At 42.4% G+C, this 20,748-nt stretch overlaps 1 protein-coding gene across 5 annotated transcripts in view; it reads right to left on the reverse strand.

The window, feature by feature from the left end:
* Positions 1–20,748, reverse strand: part of KDM4B (lysine demethylase 4B) — a 124,459-nt gene that overhangs the window by 38,933 nt on the left and 64,778 nt on the right. For all 5 annotated transcript variants that reach the window (XM_053463557.1, XM_053463581.1, XM_053463566.1 and 2 more), the window contains 5 exons: positions 11,016–11,065; positions 9,623–9,726; positions 9,386–9,523; positions 9,040–9,236; positions 8,658–8,809 (listed from right to left, as the gene is read on the reverse strand). In XM_053463557.1, coding sequence (XP_053319532.1) covers positions 8,658–8,809; positions 9,040–9,236; positions 9,386–9,523; positions 9,623–9,726; positions 11,016–11,065 — 641 coding nt within the window. The remainder of the gene's footprint in view (positions 1–8,657; positions 8,810–9,039; positions 9,237–9,385; positions 9,524–9,622; positions 9,727–11,015; positions 11,066–20,748) is intronic.

A 20,748-nucleotide genomic window follows, 5' to 3' on the forward strand; every position in this document is an offset into this window, starting at 1 on the left:
GAACTACACTTTGTCAAACTTTGTAATAGTAATTTTTTTCACACAAATTGTACTTTAGTTATAGATATACAGGTTCTGGTATATGTCACTGTCAAACAACCCCCCAATATGTGTTCAGGAACATCTCCTGAGTGCAGTGATACCCGACATGCATGGGTTTGTCGGGTTGTTTCAGATTTAAAATGCCACATTTGGGAAGTGCGCTTTTTTTCTCCATTTTGGTCAGTCTGTACCTATGCCCTATCTGTGAGCTAGGCCACTCCAATTTACCCCTTCAGCCATTTTTTTATATATTAGACACCCCTTGGGTATTTGAAGTGCTTTTATTTTAACTCTTTGAGATTTTTGAGAAATTTTAGCACTTGCTCAAAATAATAAACTTTATTTTTTTATTTTTTTTATTTTTTTAATACTTTTTTTATATTTTTTTTACACATTTTGCTGGTACTGGATGGTTCATCTAGTGACATCACTGCATAATTATTTTTAAATGTTAGCACATTTTTTTTTTTTTCCATTTTTTTTTTTTTTTTATTTTTTTTTGAATATGTTACTAATCACATAGTGATTAGAAAGCTGGGCTCCATTGACTTGCATGGTTGAATGCAGTACCTGTATTCAACCAGCAAGTGGAGCCAGTTCTCTAGAGGGTCTGGAGACCCTCTAGCAAACTTTTTCTTGTTTGTTTTTTTTTTTACAGAGCGGCGGCCATCTTACTTGATGGCGAAGATCACCGGCAGCTGCGGCTGTGACCGCTCTCCGGAGCGGTTACAGCCCACCTAAAGGTAAGTGTTTGGTGTCGCTGGATGCCTCCTGATCGAGGCATTCCAGCGACACCATTTAAGTTTAGGAGGCGATCGTTGATCGCCTCCTAAACGCTTTTAAAACGGGCGTCCGCCGCCATACAATGTATGGCGGCTGTTGACGCCCCGGGGAGGGGCCAGACATGGCCCCCGATGCCGATCTCGGCCTTGCTGAATGCCTCGACATCGAGGCATTGCAGCAAGGCCGTTTAAGCGAAGAAAGTGATCCTTGATCACTTTCTAAGCTTATTTAATTTTATGACGGTTCAGGACCGTCAAAGGTCATTTAGTGACCTTCTTGTCATGACGGTCCTGAACCGGCAAAGGTCGCGAAGGGGTTAAATGTGGTATCCTGGGAATTGCGCCCTGATGTCGGCCCTAGTGGCCAGAAAAAAGAGAAACTGCTCAACAAAAGTATGTATTTTTTGGCAGGTGACATCCCAAAGTATTTTACTTGAGGCATTTTAACACTTTTTATTTAACCATTTTAGTGCCAGTCTGTCCTAAACATTGCAGTTAAATTTCATTTTGTTTTTCATTTTCAGTATTTCTTTTTCCCTGGGTATATAAAATGACTGAAACAACTTGTGATTTGTATTTAGAAACACCCCCCAAGTACAGGAATATACATGGGTAGGGCATGTCTCTTTGGCACTGTTCAAAATTGGAACATGCTCATTTCAGTTTTCAAATATGGAATTTTGATAGATCAGTTTGTTGGTTCCAGGTCTCATCTGAGACACGTAGATGTCCCATATTTCATTTTAACCCCCTAAAACTATATATTGCCTAAAACTAGACAGCTCAGGGAATCTAGTTACGGGTATATTGGCCTGCCCCGTGCAGCTGATTCCACACCGGCACCTTCCAAATTTAGTCTAACAAAATAAGAAAACATTTTTCACATCCACTTTTCGGTTTCACCATGATCATTTTTCTGAGTAGATGTGTGAAAAAATAAAATAGATCTTGATTTGTGTTCAGTAACAACCCCCGAGTACAGCGATACCCCACATGCATAAATAAGTCATGTTTCTCAGACATTGTGGAGTCAAAACTGGAACGTGCGCATTTCAATTTTTAAAATATTTTTTTTTATCAGATTACTTGTAGGTGACAAGTTTAGGCCGCTGACATTGATCAGGAAGACCGATCAATAATCTTAAAATTATTAAAATGTCACTGACTAGTCATCAGGTAATTATGTATTTATTTATTTTTATTAATAATTTGTTTTTTCCATAATTACCCTAGATGTCCACTCTCTCTTTGTAGGGCAGGGTCATCCAAGGGCTGCCATAATGATCAGTTCACTCCTATTGGCCAGGAGTGATCTGTTCATCATCAGCCCACTTCGATTTGTTCTACAGCAGTTACTAAACTCACAGCATTTGACCTGGAAGCACCCTGGACTCTCAGGTCAGTGCTGTTTTTTTGTTTTTTTTTAACTCTTTCAATGCTGATGATTCATTGACGCACAGCATTGACTAATACCGTATTTGCTCGATTATAAGACGACCCTGATTATAAGACGACCCCCCAAAATCTAAATATTAATTTAGGAAAAAAACAAAAAGCCTGAATATAAGACTACCCTATAGGAAAAAAAGTTTTACTAGTAAATATTAATTCATGTAAACAATTTTTTCATATTTAATAAAAGCTATGATTGAGAAAAATATATTTTTTTTATTTCCTTTTATTTGCCAACCTGCCCCTCCCCAGTTATGCACATCTGCCCCCAAGGTTGCCACTCTGCCCCCAGAAATGCCTTAATCCCCCTTTATTTGCCACTCTGCCCCATGATGTGCCTTTTAACCCTCTATATGCCATTCTGCCTCCAGAAATGTCTAATGCCCTCCTATATGCCACTCTGCCCCATGATATGCCTTTTAACCCCCTATATGCCAGAGTGGCATATAGGGGGTTAAAAGGCATTTCTGGAGATATATATATATATATATATATATATATATATATATATATATCTGCTAACAGCAATCAAACTCCTATCAAGCCAAGGCAGCCAGTCCATGCTGGAACCCGGGGATGATAGGAGTTTGAGTACAGCCTCCCTATGCCATGCTACCACCCCCCCTTACACATCCATGCTATCACACACACACTCATTCACAAACATTTAAATACTCATTCATTCCATTAATTACACACACGCTCAAATCCCCCACCCCCTTACCTGAACTGCAGATCTCCAACTCGCAGACTTCTGCAGGGGCCCGGCTGTGCGAGCAACTTCTCTGGCCCCGCCCCCAGAGGAAGGAGGGGGAGGAAGAATTATGTGACACTCTGCTAGCTTCCTGCTGCTAATAGAAGAGACGCTGCTCGGGACCAAAGCACCGGTAAGCAGCCTGGCCCCAGCAGACATTTTTTTGAGGTCTAATTAGAAGACGACCTCGATTATAAGACGAGGGGTATTTTTCAGAGCATTTGCGCTGAAAAAAACCTCGTCTTATAATCGAGCAAATACGGTATTTAGTCCCCACATTCACGGCATTGAAGGGGTTAATTGAGCAAAGGAGGGGGTAGAGGATGCTCTCCACACTCATGTGGAGAACGAAAAACCCTTTCTCCCTGTCCCTGAAGCTGCCTCTGGCAGATGGGACACAATCTCCGGTAGAACGGTGTTTGCAGGGAGGAGTCTCTGATCACTCCCGTACAAAATCGGTATTAACCCCTAAAATGCCGCTCTCATGGAGTGATCAGGCAGCAGGGGAATGTTGTCAACAAACAAACCCCTTCCCTGAAGCTGTCTATTCGCTCCCTGAGAGCACCAGTGCATCATTAACCCCTTCAATGCCACAATCACAGCATTTTATGAAAAACACATTTTGAGCCGACAAAATCACTCCATGGGAGTGATCCAAGGCTCGAGGGCGGGCTCAGGGTGGCTGTGCTGGTCTGCTCAGAACTGCAAATCTCTCACTCGCAGACTTCTACAGGGGTCCGGCTTCTTCCCTCTGCAACTTATCTTGTCCTGCCCCCAGGGGAAGGAAGGAAGTGAGTCGAGTCATGTGACGTGCATTAACGTGACTCCACTGGCTTCCTGTTCTCCTGGCTGGTACAAGAGACGCTGCTCGCACACTGTGCGACCAACGCACAGGTAAGCAGCCCAACCCCTGCAAGCGATTATTGCCGGACGTTTTTTCTTATTTCGGCATTTTTTCTTTTCGGCCGATATATTTCGGCCACCGACAGATCGGTGCATCCCTAGTTTCAATGTCAGTCCCAATATAACCTATTCTGGACAGACTTAAGGTCCCTTAACATACAAGATCAAAAACATAAAAATCTAATTATCACAGATGTTACACGGACTTTGAAAAAACTGAAAGAAAAATTTAAAATTAAGGGTAAACTTCTTTCCTCCAACCCTATTACGAGTCGAGATCTAGACTTGAGAGAATGGGGTACATTACATAAAATTTCAATAAAAAATTTGATGGAGAAGAATGTACTACTCCCTTTTCCGCAATTGAAAAAGAAATATGGCCTTCCGGACAAGGAAGGTTACAATTATGTTCAAATTAGCCATTTTTTAAAATCAATTGCAATAGTGGACGTTCCAATTTTGGAATAACTCCTGTCAAACCATAGTAGACATAGATCTATTCAAATAATTAGGAAAGTATGTTAATGTCTTTCTTCTAATCCACTAGAAAAGAAAATGGGAGATTTGTACAGGCAAACCCTTTAATTTGGTAGAATGGTACACATAATTTAAAAGAATCAGAAAGGTTTCACACTGCGTTGGTATGCAAGAATTATATATAAAAATTGTCCATAGATGGTTTTTAAAACCACATCAAGTTAGAAAATTTACGGCAAATACATCAGATATTTGTTGGAGGTGTAAAAATAAGATTCAGGTACGATAATCCATATGTGGTGGCAGTGTGATGTGGTCCATTGAGATGGTGATTCCTACATGGTACAGCAGAAAATGTCTTGTCTTTGTTGGTCTATATATTTTAGTTAGTATGTTTTATGTGTTATATTTAGGTTTCTTTATCTGAGCTAAGAGTGGGTATACAAGACAGAAGAAAGCACAAATGAGGCCTTAGAACAAAGAAGGGGTAGGAGAGGTGGGAAAGAAAGAATGAAAGGGAAATGTAATTAGCCCTTGACCTTAGTAAACAAGCAAGGATGTAAAGCAATGAAAGGACAATAATCAACATAGCCCCAACTCCTTCGTATGAGAACTGAGCTCAGAATATAGAAAAACGGGAATGTATTTACCACTCCTGGTACATGTCAAACAACACCCCATCAACATCTCCTGACTACAGTGGTACGCCCCATGCATGGGTTTGTTGGGTTGTTGGGTTGTTTGGGGAGTGAATGGCCACATTTGGGAAGTTTCATTTTTCAAATTGGAATTTTGGCATATTGAAACTTCTGCCCACATATCATATTTGGGAAATCTTTGGGGACGGTCAGTTTAATTTACCCCAACAAATCATATATTTTTCAAAACAAGACATAGAAACATAGAAAGTGACTGTAGATAAGAACCATTAGGCCCATCCAGTCTGCCCAACCTTGGTAACCTGGCCTTATCCTATATCTAGCTTGGCTTTATGCCTATCCCATGCTTGCTTAAATGTCTTTACTGTATTAACATCTACCACTTCTAATGGAAGGCTATTCCATGCGTCCACTACCCTTTCGGTAAAGTAATATTTCCTGATGTTACCTTTAAACCTTTGCCCCTTAGCTCATGACTATGTCCTCTTGTTGTGGTAGTTTTATATATACTCTCTTGTTGATTCCCTTTAAGTATTTAAATGTTTCTATCATATCTTTCTTTCTTTCTTCTTGTGTTTCTTCCAGGCTATATATGTTAAGATCCTTTTACCTGTCCTGGTAAGTTTTATCCTTTAATCCATGAACCATTTTAGTAGCCCTTCTCTGAACTTTCTCCAACATATCTATATCCTTCTGGAGATACGGTCTCCAGTACTGTGCACAATACTCCAAGTGAGGTCTCACCAGTGACCTGTACAACGGAATGAGAACTTCCCTCTTTCTACTGCTAATACCTCTCGCTATACAACCAAGCATTCTTGGTATTTCAGATGCTGGTATTTTAACCCTTTCGATGCACTAATTTTAACACCAGTTAAACACCATCAAAGTTTGCAGTAGTATATTTCGTATGTTTCTTTCCACACACAATTGGGGTATCAATTTACAGCTTCTGGTATATGTTACTGTCAAACACCACCCCAAAATGCGTTCATCAACATCTCTTCAGTACAGTGATACTCCCCATGCATAAGTTTGTTGGGTTATTTGGGAGGTAAAAGATGTTTGCGAGATGTGCATTTCTTTGGATTTTGGACTTCTGGCCAGTCTGTGCCCGTGTCCCATCTTTGAACCCGGCCAATTAGATTTACCCCATCAAATCACACATTTTTTATAAACTTAACACCCCATGGGCATTTAACATGCCAGTACTTTCATTGCGAGAACTCAATGCAAATATTTTTGTGAAGATATAGTGCTTATTTTAGGACTTGCTTATAAAAAAAAATATATATATATATATATATACACACTCCTTTTGGCACTGGATGGGTCCCCTGATGGTGACATCAGTGGGGAATAGTTTTTTTATGTTACCAAATTTTTTTTTTTATTATTTATTTTACTAATCACATTGTGATTGGAAAGCTGGTCTCCATTGACTTGCATGGTTGGATGGAGTACCTGTATTCAGCCTGCAGGGAGACCCTTTTGGAAACTTGTTTATTATTATTTTTTTTAAAGGTCTCCACCATCTTGTGAGGGGCAAAATCCCTTGCAGTGGCGATTGTGCCCCCTCTCTGGAGTGATCACAGTCCGTCCTGGGTTTTGGGTGTCACTGAATACTTGAATTTCAGCAACTCATTTTAAGCACAGGAGGTGATCAATGGTCGTTTATTGCCTCCTAAGCTCTTTTAACCCCTTTCAGTCCCCCCTCTACGTCCATAGAACGCATCGCAAGAAACCCTTATGGATGTACCGGTACGTGTTGACCTTCTTGCAGCGGCAGGGACACATCTTTTCTGCTACACGGGAGATTAGGCTGTATTTTGACAGCCCAGACTCCCCTCTGTCAGCAGAAGCCAGCCTTGCTTCCCTGATTTTCTGTAACGGCTGCCGGCACAAGCGCCGGAAAGCCGTTAGTTTAAAATGCCCGATCAGACATTCCCTTCCGAGTCGCATCACTGCTGATGTCACCCGGAAGGTCATCGGAGCAAGTCCATGTTTCTCACTCTTCTCACATGCTGAAAAACGAAACGATAAAAAAAAATACTAAAATAAATACAATAAAAAAAATAATAAAGTGAGCTAAGTGATGTCATTGTGACATCACTGGCCTTAATAACATATATATATATTTAAGATAACCAGAATTAAAAAAAAAAGAAAAACCGCTTACATCCCATTGCCCTAGCACAACTTCTAAAAGAAAAAGGTATAACCCCCTGGCCCCGGTCACAACCCCCAAACCCTTTAAGCCATAAGTATGAAAAATACTACCCTTTAGGGTACTATATGTAAGGGATGGATATGGCCCTCTAGAGAGAGAGAAACTAAGGATGTGGGGTATTTCCATAATCAGGAGATGCAGCTGAACAATTTTGGCTGTGTTTCTCTGCAAGACACACCCTGTGCAAAAAACTCTAAGCAACATAGAAGTGTTGGTGACCAAATAGCTGCATGAGGAGTGCCCAAATACCCCTGATAGGATAGTCTGGGTTGTCTGCTTTAAAGAAATGTATATTTTTGTGGGTATTTTTGGTTTATTTGTTTAAAATTAAGTTGCAATCCCATCATACCTAATTCTATGGCTTTGTAAAAAATAATGTACTATGTGTAATGTCCTATATAAATGAGGTATTTCAGAAATCAGGACACATGAATTGATACATTTGGAGGGGATTTTCCATCACTTTACCTAATTTTGTGAGGATTCAGAGGGGAAAATATATAACAAAAAAATTGGGTTTTTTTCAAATTTTTCGCTAGTTTTTACTAAATTTCTCATCCTAAATTTTCAGGTAATTATCTAACTATGGTATCAAAAGAAAGCCCTCTCTCATTGAAAAAACAATATGGGTACACTAGTCGCAGAAAAAGGGAATAATCACTGAACCGACATACAGCAAAAATGGCAATATTGTTCCAATACTTGAGGTACAAAAAATCAGGTGTCTGTCGCCATATTATCTATAGAGGATGTTGACATATTATTATTATTATTATACTTTATTTATAAAGCGCTGACAGATTCTGCAGCGCTGTACAAGGTAAAAATTTTACAGATAACGACAAGTACAAAATGACAAGCAATTGACAGAGAAACAAGAGGAATGGAGGGCCCTGTTCCCACAGGAGGGGCCACACGGGGCCCAGTGCATCAACATTAGCATTACAGCAACACCCTTTGGGTGAAGAAAGTGATCACTCTTTACAACCTTTTAAAGTCATGACGTGCCAGGCATGTCTGGCATGTCAATCGTCGTGACAGGGTTAAAAGGCTAGGGGTGATCGCACCAAATAGTGATTTGATTTAGATTTTTATTCTGTTCAATAATTTAGCATTTTGTTAACTATTAATGCGTAAATGTTTTGAAAATATTACTTAACAAAGTAATATTACAACTTGATAAAGACCTCATCGTGAGGTCGAAACGTTGTTGTTCGTCTCTTTCAATAAATCTGCCTGATGGAACCCTTGAGTGCCTGGAGCCTTTTTCTATTTTGAAAATATTACTTCACAGAATTGTTTCACACCTGCCTAAAACTCTTGAACTATATATATCTATCTATATGTGCGCTACATACCTTCACTGATGCCTTTGCTAGTCTCATCCTCGTCACATTTTTTGCCTTCTTCCTCTGACCCCTCAAGCTTCAATTCAGAACCAAACAATTCCCTGAGCAACTTCTGATCTTGAGTCTTGTGCCTGCGAGGCTGGGAACGTTTCTTATAGGGTCTGAAGTGAAGGTATAAATGGTGAATCAAAAAGCGCAGTGACCAATTTTGATTAACAGACAGTAAATACATTTATTTCTCACTTGAAGAGCTGGAAACAAGAGAATAGAGCTCTATAGCTCTTGCAGTACAAATAATAACTTAGTATGACTAATTAGACTAAATTAGACTCAAACAGACTCTAAACAGTCATTAGACTAAAACAGTTGCTTACTATTGTCTATATGTTACCTGCGGCCAACTTTCGCCTTCAGCTGAAATCTGTTCTCCTTCCAGGTCTCCAATTCAGGGCTGCTGAATTCCGTGGGTCTGAGGTGGTCCAGAACAGTGATGTCTTTTCCCTGCTTCCACAGATCATATCGATCAGGTTGCAGCACTTTCACAAATACATCCATAGAAATCTTCACCATGTCTTTACGACATGTGCACTGTGGGCATTGAAAAGGTGGTGAAATACTGGAAGGAAGGGAAAAGGGAGATATAGCACAAAAACCCTGATTCCAGGACAGATGAAGAAATTAGTACAGACAGAGATGTATGAAAAATATGTTGGATGAAGCAATGAAAGTAACCCCACCTGAGTAGCCATTTTCCCATAATCAATCCAGCGCAGTGTGGCAAAATTGGTCGACTCTGCGCAGTTGAATCCATGGTTAAATCCTGCATGGTATCCATATGGAAATGTGATCATGAACTCACCTGCTTCTTGTGTTATCTAAAAATAAAGTAAATTTGTCATATAAAAGTCAAATTAGTCAAAAGTAACAGAGTCATAATTTATATACTTAAATATATCCTAGCAGATACTGCTCACCCTGTCAAAAGGAATCCCATACTTCTTCAGAATGGATGGAGAAATCAGAGTCATCTTATGTCGCAAGAAAGCATCACAACCCTGTGAGCTACCAGGAAAGAAACCTGAGGTAAAGTAGGGTTATGTAAGTTAACCAATTCAGATGGGTAGGGAATGCATATGATGTTTTAATTGGATATATTTGCCATGTAAAAAACAAGAAAGAGAACAGAATAAGAAAGTTCCTACAAAAGCTACCGCAAACGGGTTAATTCACTCATTATTAGGGTGAAGGGTGAAAATTGGCAAGATTCTCTAACAAGAATAGTTGAGCTGATGTTATATAATGCATAATTCAGTTGGTGATGGCAGAGGAAATCTTGTGGACTTAACTACACAGGGCCAGCCAAGTGAAGTCAGATTTTCTTCATTTAGCCCTTTGGACATTAAACCTGTGGGGTGCCTAGCTATATGCGATTTAGCAAGCAGCAAATTGCTCCCTAATATAAGAGCCTATCTATAAGCAGTTTAGACACGTTGCTCCCTATTTTGTAAGTGAGCATTTGGATTCTGTGTTTTTTATATACACAGAGCACTATTGTAAGTTTATTTTCTCTCTATACATGTACTGCATTTCAAGAAGAATACGCCCAGCTGAACAATCGTTGAAGTGACACTATTAAGTATATTTTATATTTTATATTATTTTCACTGGTAGCCTTCAGCTTGTTTGGTTCCATTAAATTAGTAGTAGCAAAAGCTTGGGATAATTGTTACAAAATGAAGCCACATCAAAATAAATGCTTGCCCTCAATTTTTTACAACAGTGCGTATGATCAATTTCTAAACAATAAGCACGCTATACTGCAAGTTAAACTGCAAGTCAATTGTTAATACACTAATGAATTTGCAGCTTCAGGCATACTTGGCTCACAACCTGAACTTGGGAAAACTCATCCAAGATGGCTATTTCACTCAGGTAGCTGTAAGTGCCTTTTGCACTAAACACATCAGAGACTAGTTTAGCCTCTGAACTGTTCAGATAGGAAGCAGGGTTGCTACTTCTCACAAATGAAAAAGCCAAGTAAAGCCTAAATGATCAGACTTTGAGCTACCTCATTTGACTTCACCAGGAACTCTTCATTTTCATGGAATACTGAACTTATCACTAACTTACTCAATGCTAGATATGCCAAATGGGTCTTGATCAACAATATGTATTTTTTTCTTTTTCAAATGTTTATACCTTATATTTTATATTAGAAGTTTCCTTCAACTAGTTTATTCAGGATGCCATTTAAATATATTAAAATCATTGTGCCATTACATAAAAAGTTAACGAGGAGGCAGTTTCTCAGGGCATAATCAACATAACGATTATGGTATTAGTTTTTGTAACTGTAAAAAGTCTCACCTTTTGCTAGGCGCTCAAGCCTTTTGCCATGTTCAGGTGGGACTGCATACCTATATAAACCAAAAACACATAATGTAAAGTTCCAACAAGGCTTTATTCATTTTAGAGTAGATGCAGCTACTACCAAAAATTTAAAGTATGATTCTATATACTTCACACAAATAGCTAAAAACCAGAGCTTTTATACGTTTTAATCTTAAATTTAACAGTAATTCCCCTTTTTGTCATAACACCCTATTTCCTAGTGGAATTGACGAAGATCATTTAGAAGATAGTGCCTTCCGATTTTAAATATGATGGTGTGTTTTAGGGTTTTTAATTCTCTTTTTTTGGCAGATTACAGTTGTATTATTTTCAAGATCCATGGCTCTGGATTTAGGGATATTACCTTATGTGTCTTTTTCCCCCCTGAATTTTACAGCAAGACAGGAGGCTTCATATTTTGCATAAATTCCTTTACTGAATAACCTCCAGCTGCGTCGTCCCGCGGCGGTTTCTTTTCACTCGGCTGAGCTTTCCGGTCGCGTGGTCCCTGGTTGGGACCGCGCGGCGGGATCACTCAACCTTTCCTTCACTGCGGTCTCGGATTGTAGACTATTTGTCTGCAATCCGGCCGCGGTACTTTAGTATATTTTTTCCGCAGCTGGCTTCCCAGCCGCGTGATCTCTTCAGCCTTCCTTGTTGCCGCTGGCCGTTATTTATATATTTTTTCCTGCGCGCGGCTCAGCTTTATTAGTCTGACCGCGCGGCACGGCCATTTTGATTACCGTAGCACAGTGGTACTGTGCATGTCTTTTATGCATAGGACCCTGGGTTCAATTCCCGGCTCCTCCATTTATTTAATTTTCAGTTTCTATATATTTTTTACTTTAACCTACACCTGTTTATAATTGTTAAGCCTACCTGCATTTTACATCTATATTGTTGCCTGCCTGTTGGGGTGAACCCCCTCCATTTATGCTGGCTAGGGTGAACCCCTCTGCTATCTACTGCATTCCGGCTCTTATGTTGTTTGGGTCTTGGACCCACCATTTAGTACAGGGTCACGTGCCCTTTTATTTGCAAGGGTGAACCCCTCTGCTGTCTGGTGGGGGTGACCCCCTTCTTTCCCGCCTCTGTGCTACCGCTATATATATTTATTATTTTTAGGAGCTAGTCCCCACTATACAAGCGGTTTATCCTTGCCTCTCTCTTACAATTTCCCTTTTATGTGTTTCAGATAACACATTGGGCATTATGGCGGATGATTCAGATGCCTGGGACAGGCAGTCATTCCGGCTGACGCCGAGGAATCTGATAATGGGGTTTCCATCTCCCCCACAGACTGGGATACATCCCGCAAACGTAGTTGGGCGACTGCCCCATGCCTCTCTGACAAGGGCAAGGCTCCTCTGAAGCAATCCAGGGCTGTCACAGATCCCGGGTCGCCATCAGCCGACCTAGAGGCAGAATACGAGATATTGGATGAGCATCAGACGGGCTCCTCTGGTCACGGCTCTCCTTCCTGTTTGGCTCCCGTTTTGCCACCTGACGACCCCAAACCCTCCTGTTCCAAGCAGGATCAACCTTTTGAGGTCACCGATGAGATGGGCGTCCCACTTTTTGACCCCAGTTCGATACGTCATCCACACTCCACCGAATGGGACCCCATCGGATCACATTACGGAGTTTATCAAGTTTTGGATCCGCAGACCCCTGGATAAAGAGGTTCGCTAGCAGCTCCAGTCAGAATGCCCCAGGCCAACCGTTCCCGCTAAGGTCACCAGTACTCATGAGTTCGACCCCAGGAAGGGGATTGAGCTTGGTCTGCGTTCCACTCAAGACAAGCTCTTGGATGTCACGGGTCCTCTTACACACATTTTTCAGATGGCAGACGAGGCCCTTCTCGATGGATCTCCATTGGATCCTCATTTGGTCCGCGAATGGACCTAGAGATCCCTATGCCTTCTGGGGAATGCTAACTGTGCCCTGTCAGCCTAGCGCCGTAAAGCGGTTGTCTTCAAGCTCGATGCTAAGTTAGTGGAGTTGGCTCCCAAGGAGCTGGGTCCTGAAGCGAACGGATTGCTCTTTGGAGAAAAGTTCCTCAAGGATCTCACACGTCACGTTACAGTCTTCACCTCCTTGGAGAAGGCGCAGACATCTTTGAAGAAGGTCTTCAGGTGCGGCGACCCTTTTTTCGCCGGAGCTGGCCGGCAGAGGGGTTGTGCCGCCAGCAGATCAGCCTCCTTCGGCTCAAGACCCCGATACCAGGACTTGGCCAACACCTTCCGGTTCCGCTTCCACACACCATTCCAGCATGGAGCCTACCGTGGTAGAGGATCTTCGTCCTTCAGGGGAAGACTGCGTCAGGTAAGAATCACTCCTGTTTATCCTTCTCTACCTATTGCGGGCAGACTCCATTCTTGGTCAGCCCTTTCCTCGGACCCCTGGGCTCTTCAGACGGTCCTAGGGTCTCCTCCTTGCCCCCCTCGGTTTGCGCGCGCAGCGGCCGCCCTCATTCATTCAGAACTCTGCTCGCTTCGGGACAAAGGGGCTATAGAACGGGCGTCGGGTTCCCCTCTTTCTTAAGCAACATCTTCCTAGTGCGCAAGAAGTCGGGAGACTTTTGCCCCGTCATAAATCTGCGGGCCCTCAGCGCATTCATAGTTTACCGTCATTTCAAGATGGAGGGTATCCATCTCCTCCGCGACCTCTTACGTACCAACGACTGGTTTACGAGGCTCGACTTAAAGGACGCCTACCTTACCGTTCCCATGCACCCAGGCGACAGGGGTTTTCTGCAGTTCCATTGGCGAAACCGCCTTTGGCAGTTCACTTGTCTCCCGTTCGGCCTCAGCTCGGCTCCCTGGTGCTTCACGAAGCTACTAAAGCCGGTTATGGACTTTCTTCGTACGAGGGGCATCCGTGCCATTATCTATTTAGACAACATCCTCCTTATGGCGTCTCCTTCAGGATCTAGGGTTCGTTAATGTGGAGAAGTCCTCTCTCTCCTCCCCTCAGACCGTCCAATTTCTGTGTTTCACGGTGGATTCTGTGGCAGCAGTACTCAGACTACAGGCCGCAAAGGTCCAATCTATAAAGAAGGAGATTTGTTGCCTGCTCAATCGTCGCTGCGTTTCCCTTCGGAACCTCGCAAGGGTTATTGGCATCCTGTCCTCATCTATCCAGGCTATCTTCCCGGGCCCTCTACACTATCGGGCCCTTCAGTGCTTAAAAACTTTCCACCTTCGCGCGTCAGGTTCTTACGCTCACCTTATCACTCTTTCCGACGAAGCTCGTCTGGAACTCCGCTGGTGGCTGGGGCACATGGAGGCCTGGAACGGTCGTGCCATTTTCGGTTCAGTTACGGACTTCGTTCTGGACTCCGATGCCAGTCTGTTGGGCTGGGGAGCGGCCTGTGGACCTCGGAGGAGCGCAGCCTTCACATCAATTGTCTCGAGCTTATAGCTGGCTCCTTTGCGGTACGCAGTTCTACCAAAAACCTTAGGCACTGCTCCCTGGTTCTACGCATGGACAACGTGTCCGCGGTGAGGTACATCAATCGCCTGGGGGGCTCTCGCTCGCGACTTCTGACCGAGCTTACCAAGGATCTCTATCAATATTGTCTACACAATCATCTGTCCATTCGGGCGGAGTATCTACCCGGGACAGACAATTTGGTAGCGGACTGGTTCTCGTGCCACTGGAGGGACGCCAGCGACTGGCGTCTACTCCCCTCGGTTTTTCACGCTATCGAGCTTCGACGCGGTCCCTTTCATCTGGATCTGTTTGCGTCCCGGACCAACTGTCAGACTCAGGGTTTTTCAGTTGGCTGCCGGATCCGCTCTCGCTAGCTGCGGCCGCGTTCCTTCAGTCGTGGCCTCCCAGGGGAGCTTATGCATTTCCCCCGTTCTCCATGATCCTTCGGGCTCTTCACACCCTAGCTCGTCAGGGTGTGACGATCGTTCTGCTGACCCCCCCCCTGGAGAACTCAACCTTGGTTCCCGTTGCTCCTAGAGCTGTCTTATGCAGATCCCCTTCTTCCATCGTTGGGGGACCTCTTGCTGGACCCAGAAGGGTATCCTCACCCCCTGGTCCTGCAGGATCGCCTGTCCCTGGTGGCCTGGACAGTTTCCGGGGATCCTGGGACATGTCAGGTTTATCGGCAACGGCTCAAGATCTACTCTGGGGCTCCTGGCACCAGAAAATCCTAACTCCAGGCTTGGAAGGTCTGGAGTCGCCAGTGTATGGAACAGCGTTGTGATCCCTTTACGGCCCCTATAACGATCGTCAAATTTCTTAGCTCATCTTTTTTCCCAGGGGAAGTTGTACAGGACCATCAACCTATTTCGGTCGGCCATCTCTGCTGCGCACGTTCCCGTGGCGGGCCTTGGGGTCGGTAAAGACCCCGCAGGTCTGTCGGCTCCTGCGTGGCATTCGGTCTTCCAGACCCCCTTTGCCTCGCTATGCATCTTTTTGGGACGTTTTCAAGGCTTTTTCCCCTATGGGTGTTTCCGTTCGCGTCTCACGCCGGACTAAATGTCAGTTGTCCTCGGTTTCTTTTCCTTATTTCCCGGACAGGCCTCGGTTGTGTGTGGCGCGTTGCGTTTTAGCTTACATTCACGCGTCTAAACCTTTTCGTTCCCCTGGTTCGGGTCCTCTGTTCATCTCTTATGGTCGACCTTATCGTCTGGTTTTGAGTCCCACCTTGGCCAGGTGGATTCGCTGGATCCTTCAGTTGGCTGATGTTCCGGACTCTTTCGGGGCTCACTCGGTTAGGGGTGCGGCTGCTTCGGCGGCTTTCTCTGCAGGCAGTTCCATGGCCGACATCATGTCGGCGGCAGACTGGTCTCGGGAGTCCATGTTCCGGACTTTTTACTTTCGCCCCCAGTCTCATGCTTCTTTTAGTTTTATGGCTGGGCGTTAAAATTGCAAAATACGAAGCCTCCTGTCTTGCTGTAAAATTGGAGATTAATCTAGCCTTGGTGCAGAATTAATCTGAATTTTATTAAAGACAGGAGGTGAGTATTCCCCCCCCCTTTTATGTCTTCCCTCCCTGGGTTTTTTCGCTGGTTTCGCCTTTTCAGGAGTTATTTGTATATGTTTATTAACAGTATTGATTTCATGGTGTGTTTTTCAGTTTTATAACTAGTTTCATGCGTCTCTCCTTTTATTACCAGGTTTTTTCCTTGTTATAATTGCCTGGTACTCTCACGTATTTTTTCTCCTTTTCAGGCCAGTCCTCCCCGGTCTAGGGTGTTCGTGGATCCTGTTCGTTGAGTTTTCTGCTGGGATGTTGCTGTTTTTCCTGTTTTTTTTCCTGTTCGGCTTATCCTGGCAAAGAAAGAGGAGGAGTGACCGGACTTTGTATCATTTATAGGGTCTTTGGGCTCTGTTCTTATTGGTTATTGTTCTTTTATCATTAACTGTTTTGCTGCTGGAAGTTATTCAGTAAAGGATGTTATGCAAAATACTCGCCTCCTATCTTTAATAAAATTCAGATTAATTCTGCACCAAGGCTAGATTAATCTCCAATTTGTATTCATTAGATTTTGTTACTTTTACTTAGTTCAACAAATCTGTTTCTTGCGAGCGGCTTTGTCAAAGCATCAGCATTCATATGTTCAGTCTCGTAACACACTTTGTTCAACCAAATCATGAATGTAACGATGTCTTACATCAATATGTTTAGTTCTTGCATTGATCTCCTCATGGTTTTCAAGTTTAATGCATCCTTGATTGTCCTCATATAAGACTGTACGCTGGAACATTGGCTCTCCAAGATCTTCAAGCAACTTACATAACCAAACAACTTCTTGACTGGCATAGGCAGCAGATACGTATTCTGCTTCTGTAGAAGACAAAGCCACTGAGATCCGTTTCATTCTGAACCAAGATATAGGACTGTTTCCTAATCTGTACTAGTCACCACTTGTATATTTGGGAAGGTGAACTCAATACTCTCAATCAGAGTCCACATATTCTATGAGGTTCAAGTCACCCATTGCAGACAGTTTCAAACTCATCTCTTTCATCTGTTTGAGATACCTCATGCAGTCCAGTCCCTTTCATGTGGCTCACGCGTCTACTGAGAAGCGACATGGAATCTGCAATGTCTAGAGGTGTGGTGGTTGCAATATACAGAAGTGCCTCAACTGCTTCTCTATGTTTATCATTAGTTGGGAGAAGGTCTCCGTCTCCTTAAAGCTTTAGATATGCTGTTTCCCATGAGAGTGCTCGCTTCTTTGGCTTCGGTCATGCCAAATTGCTTAAGAATTGCTGAATAAATTTTAGATCTTGGTTTAAAATGAAGTTGCCGTCCTCCTCGCGTTGTATGTTGATTCCTAGGTACTATGTAACATCTACAAGGTATACCTTTAGTTGGCTCGGAAAGTGTCCATGTCCGGCAGCACTTACGCACTTTGCTTGGCAGTCTTTGTATCTCATCCCATGAATCTGACTACGTGAGCCATATAAGACAGGTATTTGGCTGGGATGCACTTTTTACTTTCCTAATCAAAGTCACTTGTTGCTTAGTTTCTTCTTTTTCAGCATTTGGATTATCAGTGTTTATTTCTGTGTCAGTTTATTCCTCTTCTTCCTGTAGCACTGATACGGAGTTTCTCTCTGTCAGAACAGTTTCATGTAACTTTAAACAGAGGTTTCACCAATACACTTCTGCTGACTGTAACCGTGTTTGTATCTTGATGTAGAATTTGGTATCCCTTTTGGGATTCACTGTAACATCTTCTTTTGCACAAGCATTCCATTTTGTATGTTTTTCTTTTGGAATGTGCACATAGGCTTTGCTTCCAAAATTCTGATATATCTAAAATCTGGTGTTTTTCCATTCCACAATTCATGTGGGGTTTTCTCTTTTCCTGGTAAGCGATTTTGGATATAGCACGCTGTCATAATTGCCTCTCCCCAGTATGTGTTTGAAATACCCGCATCAAAATGCATGCTCCTTCCACGCTCTCATAGATTACAGTTCATTCTCTCTTTCTGCGACCCTGTTTTGTTCTGGGTTGTAGGGAACAGTAGTCTGGAACATACCACTTGTATATTCAGTTCCATTGTCTGTACACAATATACCTGGAATTCTGTCAAATTTTTGTATTTACTTCAGCCAGATATTGTTAAAAATTATCTAGTAATCAATGAGTGAGAAATCAAAAAGTGAGAAAATACCTCTTCTTTCCTGGAGTCATTCATTGGACCACAAAGATCTGTCCAGAGGCTTTTGAGCTCTGCTGTTGCTGTGCTTTGAAAAAGTTTCTCGTCATTTTTCCTTTTAAGCAACACAGTTTATGCTTAGGAAGTGATTCAGATCGCTTCCTAAGCTGTTTTAGCCTGACACCACCGTGATCTTTGGGCTTTTTGGTGGCATCGGTGCAGTAAAGGCTCCTTCTGGCAACTTGACCATGCAGTTCATTTTTGTTCAAGCATAATTGTATTGTGTTCCTTGAAAGAACCATGCTGTCTTCCGGCAGTTGTGGCTGAAATCTTTCTAGGTCTACTTGACCTTGGCTTGATATCAATAGATCCCCGAATTGTTTACTTCTTAATAAGTGATTGAACAGTACTGACTGGCATTTGTAAGGCTGTGGATATCTTTTTTATATCCTTTTCCATCTTTATAAAGTTCCATCACCTCGTTAGGCAGGTTTTCACAGTTCTTTTCTTCTCCCCATGGCTCAGTATCTAGCCTGCTAAGCGCATCTACGTGAGAGCTAACAAACTCATTGACTATTTATACACAGACACTAACTGCAATCAGGGCCATCATAATTATGATTTAAAAAATGTTAGTCATCAGCTGAGGTGGACTTGTACTGAGCGGAGAAGAAAGTAGTGGAGCAGGGGAAGGGTGAGAACCCTGAAACACATCAACTGTTGCTTGGCAAACAAAGTATGAGGATGTATTAAAAACAATAAATATTCTGGAGTAAAAAGAAGGCCCACGTAATTAGTGAAGGGATAGAATCTAATTCAGGGTAGCCTACCGAAGCCTGTTGGAGTAGTTAACGAGGGGGTGGGTCTAGACACAAAAGGGAGGCTATTAGCAACGCAATAAGTTTTGAAAAAACAAAATATTGGGAGAATAGACATTTTTGGCTTATGTGAGGCAGACACACCCAAGAGACATGCTTCCTATTTTGTGCAAACATCCAGGATAAAACAAAACAAAAAAATTTTGTCAATGTCAATGAAGCTACTGTTTTTACATGAACTTGTGAAGAGACAAATTTGCAGCAGTCAACAGAGCCTTGACAGAGGCAGGGACTTGCTATGCGGTCTGGCATCACAGAAGTGTGTGACCGCCATTTTGTGCATTCCCCGCTAGCATGCGGGAATGCAAAGCCTTGGAAACAGCAAATACTTTTAAACCCATCGCTATGGAGTGTAGAACAGGTTTCTGGTTTTACCCGTTTGATTGTTAGGCTCCATAATTTTTAGCAAAACTGTAAAAATTCAGTAAAAATGGTTGTACCTTTAACTTTAAATATTGTGTTTGCAATATTAATTAGCTTCTCCAAGAAGCAGTTATCTACAGGTAGATCTTTCAGCATCTGAGTAGATCCAGAGAATTAAACTGACATTATCTGTCATTCCTTGGATTTGGATATAATACAGATAAGATAATATCTTGTTTTAAATGGAAAGGAGAAAAAAACCCTTTGGTATGAATTCCAGAGAGGTACGTAAAAAACACTTTATTCTACAAAAAAAAAGTAAGGTAAAGACTTAAAGTTGGCACGGTCTGTGGAGGGTCGCTGACCTCTTCTTTTTGGTTTGTACGCTTCAGGGACTATTCTTGTGGCGGTCGTTCTCCCCATCGTTCATCGTCCAAAACGATGTTTTTGGGGGTCGCTGCTCTCTGCGCTATGTTTTGTCAACTCCGTATGCCTCTCTGTTTTTCCTTTATTGTTTGTTTTTGTTAATTAACTTTACTGTTGTTTTTATTCAGTATCACACACGTTTGAAGCGCCTGTGCGCCTTTACATATTCACTGTGCCTTGCTGTTCCCCCTGCTTAGGCGCTGTGCCTTACACATGACTCTACATCTACACTTACATAACTTATGTTTCAAATATCATAAAAAATCTCAGGTCCGGTCTGTTTGTTGCCCTGTATCTAATTTTGCACTTTATGTCTGGAGGTGTATCTTATGTTGTTTCACCTTGTGTTTACACGGGATTTTACACTGTCCACTTGTATTGTACTTCTGTATCCTATGCTGTTACATGGATCTGAATAAAAACCTTTTAATTTAAAAAAAAAAGTTGGCACGGTCTATATCTACTCTCCTGGCTGACATCAACACCACTAGCATTCAGAGGGACCTCTTCTACTGGTTCGAATGGAGCCTTTACTAGACTAGTCAGAACTAAATTTTAAATTTAACTAGATGGCTTCTGAAGGGCTGAATTCAAGAGGTCGCCAGCAAGAATTAATTTCTCCTTTTAAAAAGGCAGGCCATTAGCTTCAGATATACTGGATTTGGATGACAGATTGGATCTTGCTGTAGAAGATCTGGCGTGACTTCCAAGGTTATGGGTTCTGTCATTTACAGACAAATTAACTCTGGGTATAAGATCTTCCTGGTACAATCTAGAACTAATAGTATTACAAGGCACTTGTCTACTCTGATCTTTTTCAGGGCCTAAGTTATTAGTGGTAGTGGAGGATATAACCCATCTTGAAAATCCATGGCTAAGGGCTGACCTACCGTAGACAGAGAGAATAATTA

This window comes from Spea bombifrons, chromosome 1 (assembly GCF_027358695.1).
Source record: "Spea bombifrons isolate aSpeBom1 chromosome 1, aSpeBom1.2.pri, whole genome shotgun sequence".
NCBI classification, from domain to species: domain Eukaryota; kingdom Metazoa; phylum Chordata; class Amphibia; order Anura; family Pelobatidae; genus Spea; species Spea bombifrons.